The sequence below is a fragment of the Dasypus novemcinctus genome, chromosome 15 (genome assembly GCF_030445035.2).
Source record: "Dasypus novemcinctus isolate mDasNov1 chromosome 15, mDasNov1.1.hap2, whole genome shotgun sequence".
Taxonomy (NCBI): Eukaryota; Metazoa; Chordata; class Mammalia; order Cingulata; family Dasypodidae; genus Dasypus; species Dasypus novemcinctus.
The window spans coordinates 20,096,820-20,113,715 of record NC_080687.1 but is presented as its reverse complement, the minus strand read 5'-3'; the positions used below and the strand labels follow the sequence as shown (position 1 = coordinate 20,113,715).

Here is a 16,896-nt window from a genome sequence, read left to right as displayed (position 1 = left end):
AGCTTTCTTCTCCTTTGAGTGAACTCCAAGCGCCAAAAACAGAAGGGACTCCAGACTGGCCCTGGGGTTCGTTTACCTGAGAGTTTTGCTGAACTTGGGACTCCTGAGAGTGATAGATAGCAGCATAAGGGTTCTCAGATCAGATGATATGTGGTTGCCACACAAAATCTCTTGAATTGTCCAGAGTCAGGAATACAAGTCTTCCAGAAAATATTTAGTAATTTTTTGTAGATGCCATCTGATGTGGGTTGTTTTTCATCTGACCTAATACTTTTCTTTGTCTAGAATATTCCTGAGAGAACTAGAAAACTACATAGACTGCCCAGAACTGGTCGGAAGGTGTTTTCTAGAGAGGGTGTGTATTTTTTAAATGTATGTATTGTCGTGGTATACTTTTTAAAATTACTAAAGAATAATGACTTTAAATTCTATTACAGTTCCCATTTTAACCAACTGAAATTACAAGGTGCAAATGTTTCTAATTTGGCTGGGATGACATAATACTTTTTAGTAGGGCCAAAAGATTACAATTTTTTTAAAAAGCCCAATGACTAATTTGAAAAAGAGAAAAACTTTAAAACAAAGATTTTGTGTATGTTAAAATTACATACACAAAATTTAAGTTTTGATTGCAAATCTTAGATAAAGCTGAACTTCTTTCAAGTTTTTTTGTCTGGCCCTGGCTAAGACCTTGGACAAGTCACTTCACCTCTTGAGCTTTATTTTTCTCATCTATAAAATGGTAGACACCCCACCTTCTCCAAGGGGCTGTTCAGAAGATGAAATAAAATGTGAGGTTTATGTAAAAGCTTTGGAAACAATAAAGGGCTGCTGGAATGCGAAGGTCTTTTATCTTCCACACACAGTCCTGTTTTCCTATTATGTTGACCATCATAAACTGCTAGCTTAACAATAAGGAAAATGCAGCTTTTACTAACAGCTGTAAAATTGACTATTTTTCGTGAAATAAAGAAGCTAGAGGCTAAAGGGAAGGGAAAGATTGGGTCAACATTTATGTTTTGACTACGCCTAGTTGCAGGTGTGTTTTCCCAAAGCTGTTTTGAGAATTGGGGCGAGAAAGTCATTCCGTAAACCTGTGGCTCTCCAAGTAGGGGGTCCCAGATCGGGAGCTTTAACACCTCCTGCGGAATTGTTAGAAATGCATGTTCTCGGGTCCCACTCCAGACTTACAGAAGCAAAACCTCTGGGCGGGGGAGGAATCTGTTTGACAAGCATTCCAGGTGATTTTGATGCATGCTGAAGTTTAAGAGCCACTCTGATGTGGCCTAAGCTCTGGAAATTTCTTTCTTTAGAAAATAGAAAGTCTGTGTTGGGCAGCATACATTGGTAAACATTCTGGTATTCCTATGACAAAAAAAGCCAGCTTACAGCGAGCTTATTTTATTTATTTATTTATTTATTTATTACTATGTAAGAGGTATTAGGACTAAAAGAGACCTGAGAAATGGACCTCAGATGGGAGTTCTTACCTAGCTGCCCAGATAAGGAGGGCTGTGGCATCAGGGATGGAGGAAGGTTAACTGGGATTCAGGCAGAGGTCAAAACAGAGCCCTGGGTGAAATAAAGGGCAGGCTGCAGTTTGCCTCCTTGCCTGCTAGTCCACATATATTCTGGGGTTTGTGTGGTTTGCTGACATCAGCCGTAGGTTGTCATCAGTTAGATCAGGATGCCGGGGCAGGCAGCCAGCAAGGGGCCCTGCCCGCCCCAGGGTTCTTTCCTCACACCCCTTTCTGGACCACAGCCCTGCTCTGGCTCTCCTGGAGCGCTCTATGAAATAGGTCAAGGAGGACGCATTGGTCAGGCCCAGCTTTAGAAAGCCAAACGCCAAGGATTCTACCTGTTCAGGCTCAAACATGAGCCGGGGCCCAAGTTGTATCCTAAGGCTCCAGCAAGAACCCCAGCCTGAGACCCGGATTAGCCCCTAGAGGCACACATGGGGCAACTGCATTTCACAGAATGCTTAGGTCTGTTTCTGCAAAATAACCTAGGTAATTTGCAATAGGTCCTTTCCAGAAAAGACCCGGAAGTTCAATTAAAAACAAAACTACAAAACCTACTGCACATCTTTGAGAGAATCCTATGTGGCAGAGCCCCTCGCTATCACAGAGTGCAGTGCAAGGTGGGACCACGAAATTCCTTTTTTTTTAAGAATAGGACATTGTCACAAAGGAGTTTACACCTCAGAGAAGGCATCAGAGCTCTCCAGTGTGCTGCAGAAATAGCCACCCATCATTGTGTAACTTGAGGTGCTTTTCTCTGCTACCTACTGAAACATTTTGTAACGTGTGGGTATTTATCCCTCCTGGGTCCAGATGGAAGATTTTCAGATTTACGAGAAGTATTGTCAAAACAAACCCCGATCAGAGAGCCTCTGGAGACAGTGCTCCGACTGCCCGTTTTTTCAGGTATGTTTCTGTCTTCGTTTGCCAGGCTGCTAGACAAACACCATGTAGTGGGTTGGCTCGAATGACAAGAATTTCTTGCCTCATGATTTTGAGGCTAGAAAAAGTCAAAAAGCAAGGCATCAGCAAGGCTTGCTTTCCCCAAAAACATCTGTAGCGTTGTGGCAGCAGTTGTGGCTCCCCTGGGGGCACCGTGGCTGGCATCTCTGCTCCCGTCACACAGCCATGTCCTCTCCTTTCTGGCTGCTGTGTCTTCCCGGTTTTCTTTAAAAGGCCTCCAGTAACAAGGATTAAGTCTCCCGCTGCTTCAGTTCACTGCACCGTCACTAAAAATAAAATCTGCAGGGAAGCGGCTGTGGCTCAATCAGCTGGGCTCCCGTCTACCATATGGGAGGCCCTGGGTTCACGTCCCGGGGCCTCCTTGTGAAGGCAGGCTCGCCCGCATGCTTGCAAAGAGCCGCCTGGCCCACAGCACCACGGAGAGCTGACTCAGCAAGGTGGACACAACAAAAAAGAGAGACAAGCAGAAACTCAGAAGAGCACGCAGCGAATGGATACAGAGAGCAGACAGCAAGCAAAAAGCCACAAGGGGGGGATAAAAAAAATAACATCCTCAGAAGGCGCTCATCACCTGGGTTCACACCCACAGAGACACGGATTGAGATTAAGGGCATGTGCTTGTTGGGGCACGTAATTCCATCGACCACAGTTTTTGGTTCCTTCCTGAAAATATCGTTTAATTTACTGGTTGACTTTTTTAATAAAGCGTAATGAAAATTATCTAAATCCAGTTTAAAAAAAAAACATTAAAAAAAAAATTCATTACAGGAATGCCAGAAGAAACTGGACCACAAACTGAGTTTGGATTCTTACCTGCTGAAGCCTGTTCAAAGAATAACCAAGTATCAGTTATTGCTCAAGGTGAGAAACCCCAAAGGACCATCCCATCTTAGTGAAAAATCGTCACTGAGAGGCCGAGGCCCTTTGCAGCCTGGCCCCGCCCGGGCCCCTTTAGCTGCTTAGCTGTCTTCAGGGCCCTCTGGAACACCCATGGGCTGGTGGTCCTTGTGGAGGGCCCCCAGCCCTCTCCTCCCCATGCCACTGGCCTCAGGAAGTGCTCCCACAGGCCCCTCTCGCAGCCCTTATTCATTCGCAGACGCGTCTTGAGGGTCTGTGACGAGCTAGCAAAGGTGCCAGGGATACAGAGCAGAATCTAAGTCCCAGGGCTTGCAGAGCATGTGTCCCCTGACTTTCCAGCTGTCTTGTACCGTAATTATTGCTGGTATGCTGGTGTTTCCCCAGCCACACGAGCCTTTCAAGGGCAGGGGCCTGGCACCCAGCACAGGCACCTTGGTAAGCCTGGGTGGAGAAATGAGCCGCAGATACACACTATTAACCATCCAGTGTGGTGCAGGGTGTCAGAAGTGAGAGAAAGACGTCATCGTTCAGGAGTGGAGAAATGATCACAGTTGGGACAATTGAGTCCATAGTTTACTATTTGGGACCCTGGAAAGCTGCTTTGTGGCAGGAAACAGTTTGCAGCTCTGTCTCTTTGGGATCAAAATTGCACGTGACTGTTTGTCCTCATGGGAGCGTGTGCGGTGGCGTTTACATGTGCCACGTGCTTCTGTGGTTTGGACTCTTTGGACCAAGTTCCCGATTTGCAGCCTCAGAGCCACTGGGAGTGAGAGGAGGGGAGGGGGCTGGAAGGAAGGTGGGCAGTGGCGCTTCCTGAGCGTCCCTGAGAACTGGCTGGGCCCTCCGAAGGCAAGCCCCTGCCCACGTGAGGAAGGGGTGTCAGTCAACGCGGCGTCTCTGTATGCTTTGTGTTGCCACGGATCCCTCTTTGGAAACTACCCACGGTCTGCATGTCTCAGGGGCTGGTTGGCTACTTTTACATCAGGGCACAAGAATTCAGCTTTCCAGCGAGTTGTGGGGTTATGTGTCCAGACAACGCCGGGATGCTCTCCGTGACAGGAGTAGTAAATGTCCCCATTCTCCCCACCCCCAGGAAATGTTGAAATACAGCAAAAACTGTGAAGGGGCTGAGGACCTGCAGGAGGCGCTGAGTTCCATCCTGGGCATCCTCAAGGCTGTCAACGACTCCATGCACCTGATCGCCATTACAGGCTACGACGTAAGTGGCACCCACGGGAGCCAGCGGGAGGCGGCCGGGGCACGGCTGAAGCCAGCCCCCCCCTCATCAAAGGGCTCAGCAGAATATGCTAAGGAGCACTGCTTGATGGGGCTCGCTAATGAGCAGCCAGGTTGAGGACCTCTGAACAGTGGTTTAGAGCAGTGAACTTGAACTTCAACATGCCTCCGCATCACCTGGCCTCTTGTTAAAATGCAGGGTTTAGTTCTGTAGGTCGCCCGGTGCTGGCCACACCTGGAACAGCAAATGTGTAGAGAACTGCAGAACGTTTCCACCCCTTGGTCCAAAGCCAGCCTTACTAGATTGGTCTCTGGAGACTCAGGATTGCACAGCATCTTTTTTGCGCTGATACAGTTTTGAACACCACAGCATTTCCTCATCTTCTCCTGATGACGAGGCCCACTGGAAGAATAGGTGTGACAGGCTGTTTTCTCTACTGCTGCTTGTGGATTGGTGATGTATTACAAGCAGCAGGAAAATTCAGATTTCTACTCTCTGTCTTTTATGCCCACATCAGACCAACTTACAGAATTTTTTGGGGGGGGGGGGCGGCATCTGTAGGTCCATTCAGCACTCCTCCTCAGTTTTAAGTGTAACTTAGCCATTTTCATCTATTTTAGGGGAATCTAAATGACTTGGGGAAGCTGTTGATGCAGGGCTCCTTCAGCGTCTGGACGGACCACAAGAAGGGCCACGCCAAGGTGAAGGACTTGGCCAGGTTCAAGCCAATGCAGCGGCATCTGTTTCTGCATGAGAAGGCGGTGCTCTTCTGCAAGAAGAGGGAGGAAAACGGGGAGGGCTACGAGAAAGCCCCTTCCTACAGTTACAAGCAGTCCTTAAATGTAAGTAGGGGAAGGGCTTGTTTTCGACAGCAAGACACTTGGTGACTAATCCTAAAGGAGGAAAAGATCTGTGGTTCTCTGACTTGTTTTGAAATCCTTGGTCACAAACTCTTGACATTCGGATACTCAGCTCCTCTTCTGTTTGGATGCAGAAGTCCAGCAATGTTGGCATTCTTAGCCTGCACCCCAAAAATATTTCTATCATGTAATTTATGTACCAGCATCTTTTAAAAACAAAGTGGGTGTTTTCATAATGCATGTTAATATCCATTTCTCAAATTTTGTGTCTGCCAGATGACTGCTGTTGGCATAACAGAGAATGTGAAAGGCGACGTTAAGAAATTTGAAATCTGGTATAATGCAAGAGAAGAAGTTTACATCATACAGGTAGGGGGCCACGTGTTTTTGTTGTTCAGGCAAGGTGTTAAGGTATTAATTTAACCTGTTAAGGATTGTCAATGAAAAGCTTCTAATGGCAATTGGTTTTTAGAGTCTTCTGTGAAGTTTTATCATCCATAGGCCAGGAACAGCCACTGCTCATTTAGGAAGTATGACTCTGGATCATCTTTACCCTGGTCTGTCTGTTCACCTGTACCCAGGACAAAATATAGGGGGGAAATACACACTGAGCATGCTTTAAGTACATTAAAAGAAAAATGGACCCAAATTCATATAGTCTCTGAGGCCATGTGTACCGTGACAACTCATGAGAGGACTGGCTAGCCCTGTACCACCTTTAATAAGCATTGATCTGGATTCTTCTAGTAGAGAAAGTAGGTTCCTGGACCCTTCATCCTCCATTCCTGACTGATGAGGGTGGAACATGGGTAGAGTCATAAATGAAAGTTCAGGGGACATTGACCTTGGCATGACCCCATGGCAAGACCCCAGATGGTTTACATATGACTGAACCAAACACGGGTGGATGTGCATCTTCTAGGTGCCCTTCAAAATTCTGACATCTTGATGGGCTGGCCTTCAGGCTATGTGGCAAGCAGGGCAGGAAGCAGTGAGCATCTCCAGTCCTGCTACCCAAACCAGCATAGCCTCAGGCCAAAGGACTCTACAGAATTGACAGGAGGACATGGCCCCTGCTCTAGCACTGGCCACCTGCCCCCAGCCCAAAGCACCCACGTACGTGATCCAGGAGAGCTGTCAGCGACCAGGTCAGAGGTTTTGCAGAGGGCTCAGCATCTTCAGAGGCCCACTGCCCATCTGATGAGAGATTCTCAGAGCTTGAGCCCCAGAGGTGCTGTGCCAAGAGCAAACTCAGCTGGTGTCTAGGCTGGTCATTATATTGAGACCCTGTGGCTGTAGCTCCTTCCTGGTCTAATCACCTTCTCTCTTGCAGTTTAGAGTCCACTTACAGAATTTCCTTGCTGTCCTTGTCATCTAAAAAAAAGTGTCAATACAACTTCCCAGACACTTTTGTGCTCTAGAGGTAGTTTATGCCGTTTTTCACATTGATGTAGTTGTTAGGAAGGTGTTGGAGCAATCATGCAGTCCATTAACTGTCCTTGAGTGCCCCCTGGTGCCAGGCACTGGGCCCTACACTCTCCCTTTTCCAATCATGCGCTTGCCGTGAGGGAGAGACCGCATGGCAAAGAGATGTACCCACCCATTTTTTCTCATTCTTTTATCTTACATTCTCTGGTTTGATTATTAGAGGCCTAAGATTGTCCTTAGAAGTCACAAGAGTAATATGCCAAAGCTCAGGAACCTCAGTACTTACCTACTGGCATTTCTTTTGGGGGAATAGGCACCAACTGCTGAAATTAAAGCAGCCTGGGTAAATGAAATCCGCAAAGTATTGACCAGCCAGCTGCAGGCTTGTCGAGGTAAGTGTGCCTTTGGTAATTGAGTTTTTCCTAGTTTTTGCCCCAGGGGCATTTTTACTTTTGTTATAAACCACAATAAAAATTCTTGACCACCTGAGATATCTTAGCATTTAAAAGTAAAGATGCTAACCTCAGATTTTTTTTTTTAAGATTTATTTTTATTTATTTTTCTCCCCCCGCCCCTCCCCCATTGTTTGCTCTCTTGTGTCCATTCGTTGTGTGTTCTTCTGTGTCTGCTTGCAGTCTCAGCGGCACCGGGAATCTGTGTCTCTTTTTGTTGTTGCCTCATCTTGCTGCGTCAGCTCTCTGTGTGTGCAGCGCCACTCCTGGGCAGGCTGCGCTTTTTGCATGGGGCGGCTCTCCTTGCAGGGTGCACTCCTTGCACGTGGGACTTCCTTAGCAGGGGACACCCCTGCATGGCATGACACTCCTTGCGTGCAGTAGCACTGCGCGTGAGCCAGTACTGTGCGTGGGCCAGCTCACCACACAGGCCAGGAGGCCCTGGGTTTGAACTCTGGACCTCCCATATGGTAGGTGGACGCTCTATCAGTTGAGCCACACCCACTTCCCAGCTAACCTCAGATTCTTAAATCATGGATGGGTGCTCTCTTTCCCCTCCTTGCAGAAGCCAGTCAGCATAGAGCGCTGGAGCAATCCCAGAGTTTGCCTCTGCCTGCATCATCGAATACAAGGTGAGGGTAAACACACAGTTTAAAATTCAATGCATTTGTTAGTGTGGGTAAAGTGGGAGGTTTGGGGAGCGGGGCCTATGGGAATCCCCTATATTTTTTTATGTAACATTTTATGTAATATACATATCTTTTAAAAATAAATATGTATTAAAAAAAAGTCAACGTATTAGGACGACTAAAAAGTAGACTTTTTGCAAGTGCTGTGAAGTTTACTTGGTCTGTATCTATCTGAATCTCCTGGTTCTTGGGATTTGTTTTAACTTTGTCCCAAAACTCCTAGCCATCTTGGTATTGTATGCTGTTGGGATCAGCTTCAAAAAAGGGTATCTCTAGCTTCACTCCCAGGCAGAGAACAAGTCTCCTAATATTGCTGTAGTTTTTTTTTTACCGTTTGTGGGTTGTTTTCCGTCATAGCCAGCTTATTATGTGAAGCTATTCCTGATAAAAGTTCATCAGTCAGCACTTAAATGATGGTATACCATCTCAGCCAAGGTTTTGGGAGACTAAAAACTCAGAGCTGAACTTGAGGGTCTCAATGGGCTCCTGATTAGAGTGGTGGCTTCATCGTCTCTTTTCTGCCCTTCACTCACTTGTTTTTTTCCACTTTATTTTCCTTTTTATATAAGCCACCTTTAATCATTCATGGAACCAAATATGGTCTAAATAAATAATCCATAGAACAACAGTTTTAGAAGAGAAAGATCCCCCCCAAAAAAAACCCTTCTACTTAAGTGCTAGTAAGGTGTTTTTTGTTTGTTTTTAAGATTTATTTTTTATTTCTCTCCCCTTCCCCCCACCCCCAATGTCTGCTCTCTGTATCCATTTGCTTTGTGTTCTTCTGTGTCTGCTCACATTCTTTTCAGTGGCACTGAGAATCTGTGTCTCTTTTTTTATCACGTCATCTTGCTGCATCAGCTCTTGGTGTACACGGCACCACTCCTGGGCAGGCTGTGCTTTTATTGCGTGGGGCGGCTCTCCTTGCGGGATGCACGCCTTGCATGTGGCCCTCCCCTACAGGGGGACACCCTACGTGGCACGGCATTCCTTGCGTGCTTCAGCACTGCACATGGGCCAGCTCACCATGTGGATCAGGAGGTCCTGGGTTTGAACCCTGGACCTCCTGTGTGGTAGGTGGATGCTCTATCAGTTGAGCCAAATCCGCTTCCCATAGTAAAGTGTTTTGTTTTTGTTTCTGTTTTTTGTTTTCGTTTGGTACCCTTTGGTTTTCATTTAGAAGTGCTTAGTCACTTTGAAATGGGAAGATCTGCTGCTTTATGCTCTGGATAAGCACTCAGGAATGTCTCGATTCCCCACATCCTCAAGGAGACTTTTGAAAATTCAACCTGGTAACATGCTCTTTCTTGTCTGGTGTGTCTCATGCCATTAGCCCCTCGAAAGGGAATACGAGAAACAGCAAAAAATTGGAAGAAAGAAAAACCGACCCCCTAAGCCTGGAAGGATATGTGAACTCAACATCGTTGCCAAAGCCCCCAGAGAAGGGCAAAGGTGGGTGTCTGTGTGGCAGAGCCTGACGCATGCTGACAGGCGGCACGGCCTGAGTTCATTGGCTAGAGACGCGTGTCGGTGAGAAACGTGGAGCATTTGCAAAGAGTGCAAATTTGCGTTCTCTTCCCAAGCCACCTTAAATAAAACGTTTGAATCTTACAGAAGAATCCATCTTACTCACCATGGGTGTGAGCTCCCAATTGGAAAACCCAGCCCCAGAAATGGCCAGAGAAGTCCCAAAGCCCGAGCGCCTGCTGTGGCCTGAAGTTCCGACTTCCCCGGCGCACATCTCTGGGGCCCCCGTTCCTCCTCGACAGCCTCGCTTGGGGCCCTCCTGTGCCTCGGGGTAGTCCTGTGCCCTCTATATTTTTTGTTTCTTTCTTTTCCTTTGTAGATGACACAGTTACTAGCTCTACCTCAGAAAGCTCTGCGCTTTCCAAAAAGCGCTTCACCCTGCAGGGCTTTGCTAACCTCAAAGGTCAGAAAGGTAAACAGGCGCCCGCCTTGCCCCTGATCGCTGGAAGTGTCCTTCACCGTGGTAGTCTGTCTCTTGTACATTTGTGCGGTCATCATTCACGGGACGGTCCCAAGAGGAATCATTTACCTCCTTCATCGCTACGGGGAGCCCGTTCGAAAACACTTTTCCACTGACCCTCTCTCATTCACCGGTGCTTGTGGGTTATTCGTAGATCCAAAGGGATCTTTCAGAGGGCTGCCTTTTCTTTGAAAAGGTCAAGTTGAGCTTTTCAATGAAGGCTGGCTCAGAAATAGAGCTGTCATTTGCTTTTTTGATCCAACTCCCCTCCCTGGCACCTTTTCTTGCTTTTTCCTGCAACATACCTGCAGTCCATTAACCTTTCTAGCTGTAATGACTCTTCTGCCAGAGTGCTGAGATTTCAGATATGCTTATGGGCATATTTGCTAATGAGCAGAGCTAACCGGGATCCTTTTACACTGAGAGCTCTAAAAACTTGATTACCTTTGCGTGCTCTTTGGCAGTGAAATGTTTGGGAGGGAAATCAGCTAAAATGCTTCTGAAGCAAGGCCTGAGGTTCCAGGCATGTATTTATAAGACGCCTCTTCCTCAGGCTAAGAGACCAGTGTTGTCCAGAATTCGACTGACCCAGACATTAGCCCAGAGAACAGTTATGCTATCTTTTTCTCTTCAATTAATAAAATACTGTTAAGTTTACTTCTCACTTGAAAATTTAAAAAGTAAGAAAGAAACTACAAATTCTGGTACTATGGATCTTGCTAAAGCAGAGCTAAGAAAATGTACCTAGAGATGGCCCCATAAAAATGATGATACTGATTTTGCCAAAGTCAGCTCCTAAATCAGTTCATCAGGCTCATTTGCCCTGGGCCTCTCCCTGCATCTGTGAGATCTCTAGGCCAAGTTAGTTTTTTTTTCCCTTAAAACTACTTTTTGAATCAGTGGAAATGAACTCATTCCGTGTTTCCGTCCCATTCCAGCATGAACTCAGAGGTGTTTTACATGGGATTCCTCATCCCTCTTGGTACAGTTCCTCACTCTCACTCTCTCTCTCTCTCCTGTTATATTTTTGCCTCTTCCTCCTTCTACAGCTTCTCCTACCAGTCCTGACAAAAAAGCTAAGCGACACGAAGTAAAGAGCGATCCAACTCCTTTTGGTTTAAGAGGTAGAGTGATTCTGACTTCTGAACATAGATTGACAGTCCATTTACCCATCCAGCTAAAACGCCGTGTTCATCAGTACCTGTTGTCTGAAATGTAAAACTAAATAGGTCTCTGCTAGCCAGAAACAAAATTCTTGTTTTGTTCAAAAGCATGATGCTCTGACCGTAAGTCCTAGGGTGGACTTCCTGCTTCTCAATTGCACTCCTCAAGCCAGATGCTCCCAGCACCTACAAAACTACTCACTGGCCACTAGTTGGTGGCTACAGGCAACGACTTGCTGCTCTTGTCACCTGGCCAGCCTCCGGTTGGGGTTGGGTTGGCTTTATATTACTCAGCAGCTGTTTTAGGCTACAGAGCACCCCTGGTCATAGGCCCTTCGCTCCCCAGTTCCCTACTTCATCATTTTGTCCTAATACTTCATTTTGGGAACAGAATATTTGAGCTGTAAGAGTCAAGTCCATCTCCTCATTTCATGGGGAAAACAACCAGTCAAGTTGTGCCTTGCCCCAAATCATACCGATAGGTGGTGTCAAGCTTGATAGTGGAACCTGGACCTTCTCATTTCTCTCCCATGTCATATTCAAAGGGTGAAACCTCACCTGGAAAACCCAAAGGTTTTTGTAGACCAGGTTGAATGTATCAGGTCCACAGAGATTTCACTTTTTGAATCTTCCTGAGTTTTTCAAACTAAGAAGTTTCCACTAAGGGGTGGGTAGGCTGAACCATTATCCCTACAAGCTACCTCCCAAGAGCATCTACACTTTCAGAAGTCACCTGGCCCATTCCTGATTCTGGGCCTTAAGGCTCCGGGCCCGCAGCTCTCTTTCTACTGTTGGACATGAGAAAAGGGGCAAGAAACTTGTGAGCAGCTCTGGCGTAGCCTAAAAATGGGTAGGGCATCTGGCTCTCTCCTTCACAGTCTTCAAGGAAGGGGTATTTTTGTTCACTAAATATTTTCTACCTACAATCTGGAAACCCCTAAAGGCATTTCCCTGGAGTTCTTTCTTTTCTGTAGGATAGAGTGGGTTTGTAGAGTAGACAAAATGAGTTTAGAACCAGACACACTGTGGTTCTACCACTTTTTAGCCAAGCTGCTTCACCTGTCCAGGCTTCAGTTTCCTCATCTATAGAGTGAAGATAATACAGCCTTGCAGAGTCATAATGAAGGTGAAAGAGCTGATGTGTTTCAAGCCCTTAGCACAGCACCGGATTTGGTTACCCCTTGCCATCATCATCAGTTAATTGTAGTCTTTAGCAGATGATGATGAACCACAAGTCTTCATGAAAAGTTTTATCAGTCAATTGCTTTTCTTCAGTGACAACAGCAAGAATATTTTACCAAAATTAAAAGTGACCATATTCATGAGCCACCTTGGCCTAAAACCCTCTTACATAATGTCCCCTAACGTCATGAATAGATAGAGTAATGCTGCACTAATTTGTGGTTGTTAAGCTCCAACCATTTTTGCTTGCTTGCCCCATAGTTATTACCTTAGGCAGAGTAAGATGTGAGTTTACATTTACAGTTCACCCACTTACTTGCCCAGTTACACCATTTTAATGCAGTGACACTCCTTGGAGCCTCCACCCGCACCCCCAGACACTGCACTGGGTCTGAAAAATGCTTTCTCTGGAGGTGCCAGATGGCAGAGTCACTCTAAGTTTTCCGTGACACAGATAGACCCACACTGTGCTTTAAAGTGAAGGTTTTTATATAAAGACTTTTGGGAAGGCAGGGTTGTCTACTCTGGCCATAGAATCTTGCCAAATAAAAAAGTCTTTATCCTTCTGTTCACATTGTCCTCAAACAGATTTTTGGCTCAGCTTTTTCCAGAAGCCGCATATGCTTCGTGACAACCTGGGAGGTGGGTTGACATGGAGAGAGATTTGGGGAGACGATCTACCCCAGCATCTGTCCCTCGCTGCCTTGGAAACCGATCAAGCCTGGGTGCTCCCATGCCCTCGCCTAGCTTCCCACACTGTGCCCCCACTGCTGGTGCACTAAAGCAGACAAAGCTAGGGGTGCTTTGTAGCTGAGAACTGATCACCCCCAATTCTTGCCCAGATGGAAGCCTGTTAGTGACACTGAGCAGGCCAAGTGGCTGAGCACATCCAACCTGACCCCAGCAGTGCAGCCCCAGGAAGGTAAGGCTCAGCGGCCCCTGGGCTGCCGACCCCTGCCCTGGTGTGGAGCAAAGCCCAAGCCCGCTGTGCACCGACTGCTGGGGACAGCCCACCCGCTGCGGCCGCGTCGATGGCTTCTTTGGTGGGGGCTCATGGCTTTGCTGGCTGGCGGGGAGCTCAGTGGTTCTGGCTCCCTTTTCTGTCTATTTGAGACCAAAAATGGCTTTCTAGCTCCTTCTGAAAGCCTATTTTTCATAGTTAACCTTAAAAATTATTGACAGTTGGAAACTGCCATGCGTGGACAGTTCACCTTTTGACAGCCTCCCCAACTTAATAAAAAGGGGGAACATTTACGCCTCTGTCTCTTCTGTAGTTCCTTCACATTCCTAGCACCTTCTTTTCTCAGGGAAAAGCATGCTGCCAGCTGCACTAAATATAATTTGGTAGTGGATATGCCAAAACTGAAATCTGTTTAGCATATACTCGTGTCCATAAGATGTTTTTTTCTAGTTTAAAATGTCATTTTAATACCATGTGGATAACTGTGATTCAATGCCATAGAAATTCAGCTTAGGCCTATTACTTTATTTCTGATATTTATTGTACAGGATCATGAATTCATTGTCCCCTGTCTCCCCCCAACTTACTTGAAATCTCTCCCGAAATGGAAAACACAGTTGCTGCTGTTTGGGGATTCAGGGCAGTAGGGATGCTGCTGAACGAATGTATTTTTATGTTTAAGTGCAAAAGAAAGCTTTGTTCATCCCAATTTCCTGGTTGCTAATCTAGTGGAGGTAGCACATGCTTACAAGTGCCAGCTCTAGAGCCAAACTGCCTGGCTTTGAACCCCAGCTTTGCCACGTATTGCCTGTGTAGCCTTCAGACACATCCTTTAATGTCTGTGTGCTTCTGTTTACTTATCTATAAAATGAGGATCACAATCCTCCCTGCCTCCTACGTCAAGAGCTTAGAACAATGCCTGGTGTTTGATATGCAGTCAACAAACATTAGTGTATTTATTACAAACTACTAAACTCACAAGCGTGAATTGAAAACACCTCCTCTTTTGATGGGTATTTGTTGTAGGGCTCAAACCTAGATAGGATGGGAGATGTTTTCAGTTAGTTGTCACTTGAAGGGTTTCCATATTTCCTCAGAAACTGGCAGACTGATCTCATGAGCGTTTCTTTCCTGTTTCTGTGAAGAGACAGAGCCTTGCTTGATAAACACACAGCTATAGAGAATGAATCTGGGAATTCGTTTCTTTCCATTGCATTAACTGAACAGATTGGAAGAAAATGCTTTTAAACTCTGTCTCCCTGAGATTGTTTTCACAGTTAAGTAAAATGTGTGAGGTGTTTTAGAAATCTACGGTAGTATCCTGCAAAGCTCTTTATGAACTGATGATGGTGGCCAGCTCTACTTGGGGGCCCTCCAACTGCACATTTAAGGGGGATTTGTGGGTGCTGATGTAGCCTGGGCCCCGTAAAAGCCACAGAGGCAGCTGGGTGTTGCAAGCATGAAGAGCAGCCATCAACAGGGCCTGTTCTTCTCTTAGGTTGGAGCAAAACTTCTCAGTCACTGGAGGCCTCTGAAGACAATGACGGCTGGTCCAGTGCGGAGGAGCCAATTAATTCCTCTGACGCTGAGGAAGAAGGCGGCACGGGTCCCAAGAAACTGGTAACGTTGGCCTGCCCTCCATTGGCCACTCACGGTGGTGGGCAGGGAACTGCTATTCCTGGGAAACGAGAGCTCCAGAAGATCTTATGAGTGGAATCACAGCTTCCCAAAGTTCTTATATTTCAGAGATGACTCTTGTTCCTTTTGGTTTACCCTCACTTGCCCAGAGCTCCTGCCTGACCCTGCAGCTTTGTGCCTATCCATCCCCAGCCTCTCTGTGACTTAGCCTTCTTCTAACCCACACACAAATGGGTCCTCTTTCTCTTTTTATTAGAGAAGTTGTGAATTTACAAAACAGTCATGCATGCAACAACTCCTCCACCAACACCTTACTTTGTTGTGGCGTGTTTGTTACAAGTGATGAAAGAACATTGTCATAATATTACTGCTATCTTTAGTCCATTGCTTATAGTAGGTGTAGTTTTCCCTCCAACCTTCCTATTACTAACACCATGTATTGGTATTGTATAACGTTCTCATATTGTACTCTTTTTTTTTTTTTAAAGATTTATTTTTATTTATTTAATTCCCCTCCCCTCCCCCGGTTGTCTGTTTTCTGTGTCTTTTTGCTGCATCTTGTTTCTTTGTCCGCTTCTGTTGTCATCAGCGGCACAGGAAGTGTGGGTGGCACCATTCCTCGGGAGGCTGCTCCCTCCTTCGCGCTGGGCGGCTCTCCTTATGGGTGCATTCCTTGCACGTGGGGCTCCCCCACGCAGGGGACACCCCCGTGTGGCACGGCACTCCTTGCGCGCATCAGCACTGCGCATGGGCCAGCTCCACGCGGGTCAAGGAGGCCCGGGGCCCGAACCACGGGCCTCCCATGTGGTAGACGGACGCCCCAACCACTGGGCCAAAGTCCATTTCCTCATCTTGTACTCTTAACCACAGTCCATCATTCACCACAGGGTTCACTGTGTTATACGGTCCCCTGCCTTGTACAGTCCATCCAAAGTGGACGCTCCGTGGCTCTCAATTTCATCACAGAGTTGTGCTGTCATCAGCTCAGTCCATTTTAGAACATTATTACTCCAGAAGGAAGAACACCACACCCCCTTAAAACCCTCCACTGTTGATCTTTAGCATTGATATAGTACCTGCTTTTTACTTTTGCTGCTAAAATATTATAAATACAATATTTACTCTTCATTATAGTCTATGTTACAATAGTCTTCCCACGCATCACAATATTCTTAACAATTCTGCTAGAGAACATTCTTGTATTTATACTAATTACCATCCTTATCCACCACCAAACTCATTTCGTTATCAGTCCCTAGATTAGCCTCTGGCTGTCTTTCAATTGGCATTAACCTCCCCAGACTAACCGTTTCAACCACAATCACAGTGATAAATCAGCAGTGTTATACTCACTGCAATGTGTACCATCCACTCTATCCATTTCCACACATTTACAATCAACCTTATGAAACATTCTGAATACATTCAGCCTCAGCTCCCCCTTTTCAGCCCCCATTCTGTATCCTAGTAACCTATCCACTGTAGTTTTAACTCCATAGCTGTACTCGTGGTATGTAGTTCGTACCAGCCTGACCATACAATATTCATTCTTTCGTGTCTGGCTTATTTCATTCAACATAATGTCCTCAAGGTTCATCCATGGCTCTTTCTTTTTTATTTTATTTACCCTTTTGATAAATAGAATGTTCTTGCTGAGCTTTCTTAAAGCTATGTATGCCTCTATAAGTAAATTGAACTGTCAGTTATTGATGTGTGTTCTAAACAATGTCATATTTTAATATTGATAGCAAGGAAGAGCTATTTCCATATTAACTAATTAGAGTCAGGATTAGTCAACAAATATTTATTGCACACTCTGTGCCAGCCTGGTCCTAGCACCAGGGTTTTAGCGGCCAACAGAAAAAGCTCCAGACCCTGAGGTTCTGGAGCAGGGAGAGAAAGAATACACACATAAATCTATAGATATCCAGCCTCTAAATAAAGGCCCGAAGGAGGGGAAG

At 46.1% G+C, this 16,896-nt stretch overlaps 1 protein-coding gene across 30 annotated transcripts in view; it reads left to right on the top strand.

Annotated features, from left to right (window-relative positions):
* MCF2L (MCF.2 cell line derived transforming sequence like) overlaps nucleotides 1–16,896 on the top strand; it is a 370,234-nt gene that overhangs the window by 350,316 nt on the left and 3,022 nt on the right. For 11 of the 30 annotated variants that reach the window (XM_058276391.2, XM_058276392.2, XM_058276399.2 and 8 more), the window contains 11 exons: nucleotides 286–355; nucleotides 2,334–2,426; nucleotides 3,252–3,344; nucleotides 4,435–4,560; nucleotides 5,199–5,420; nucleotides 5,715–5,807; nucleotides 7,180–7,258; nucleotides 7,884–7,950; nucleotides 9,338–9,456; nucleotides 11,041–11,115; nucleotides 14,796–14,917. In XM_058276391.2, coding sequence (XP_058132374.1) covers nucleotides 286–355; nucleotides 2,334–2,426; nucleotides 3,252–3,344; nucleotides 4,435–4,560; nucleotides 5,199–5,420; nucleotides 5,715–5,807; nucleotides 7,180–7,258; nucleotides 7,884–7,950; nucleotides 9,338–9,456; nucleotides 11,041–11,115; nucleotides 14,796–14,917 — 1,159 coding nt within the window. Of the gene's footprint in view, nucleotides 1–285; nucleotides 356–2,333; nucleotides 2,427–3,251; nucleotides 3,345–4,434; nucleotides 4,561–5,198; nucleotides 5,421–5,714; nucleotides 5,808–7,179; nucleotides 7,259–7,883; nucleotides 7,951–9,337; nucleotides 9,457–9,850; nucleotides 9,944–11,040; nucleotides 11,116–14,795; nucleotides 14,918–16,896 lie in introns of all 30 variants that reach the window. The other 19 variants (XM_058276390.2, XM_004450726.5, XM_004450732.4 and 16 more) reach the window with 2 other exon arrangements.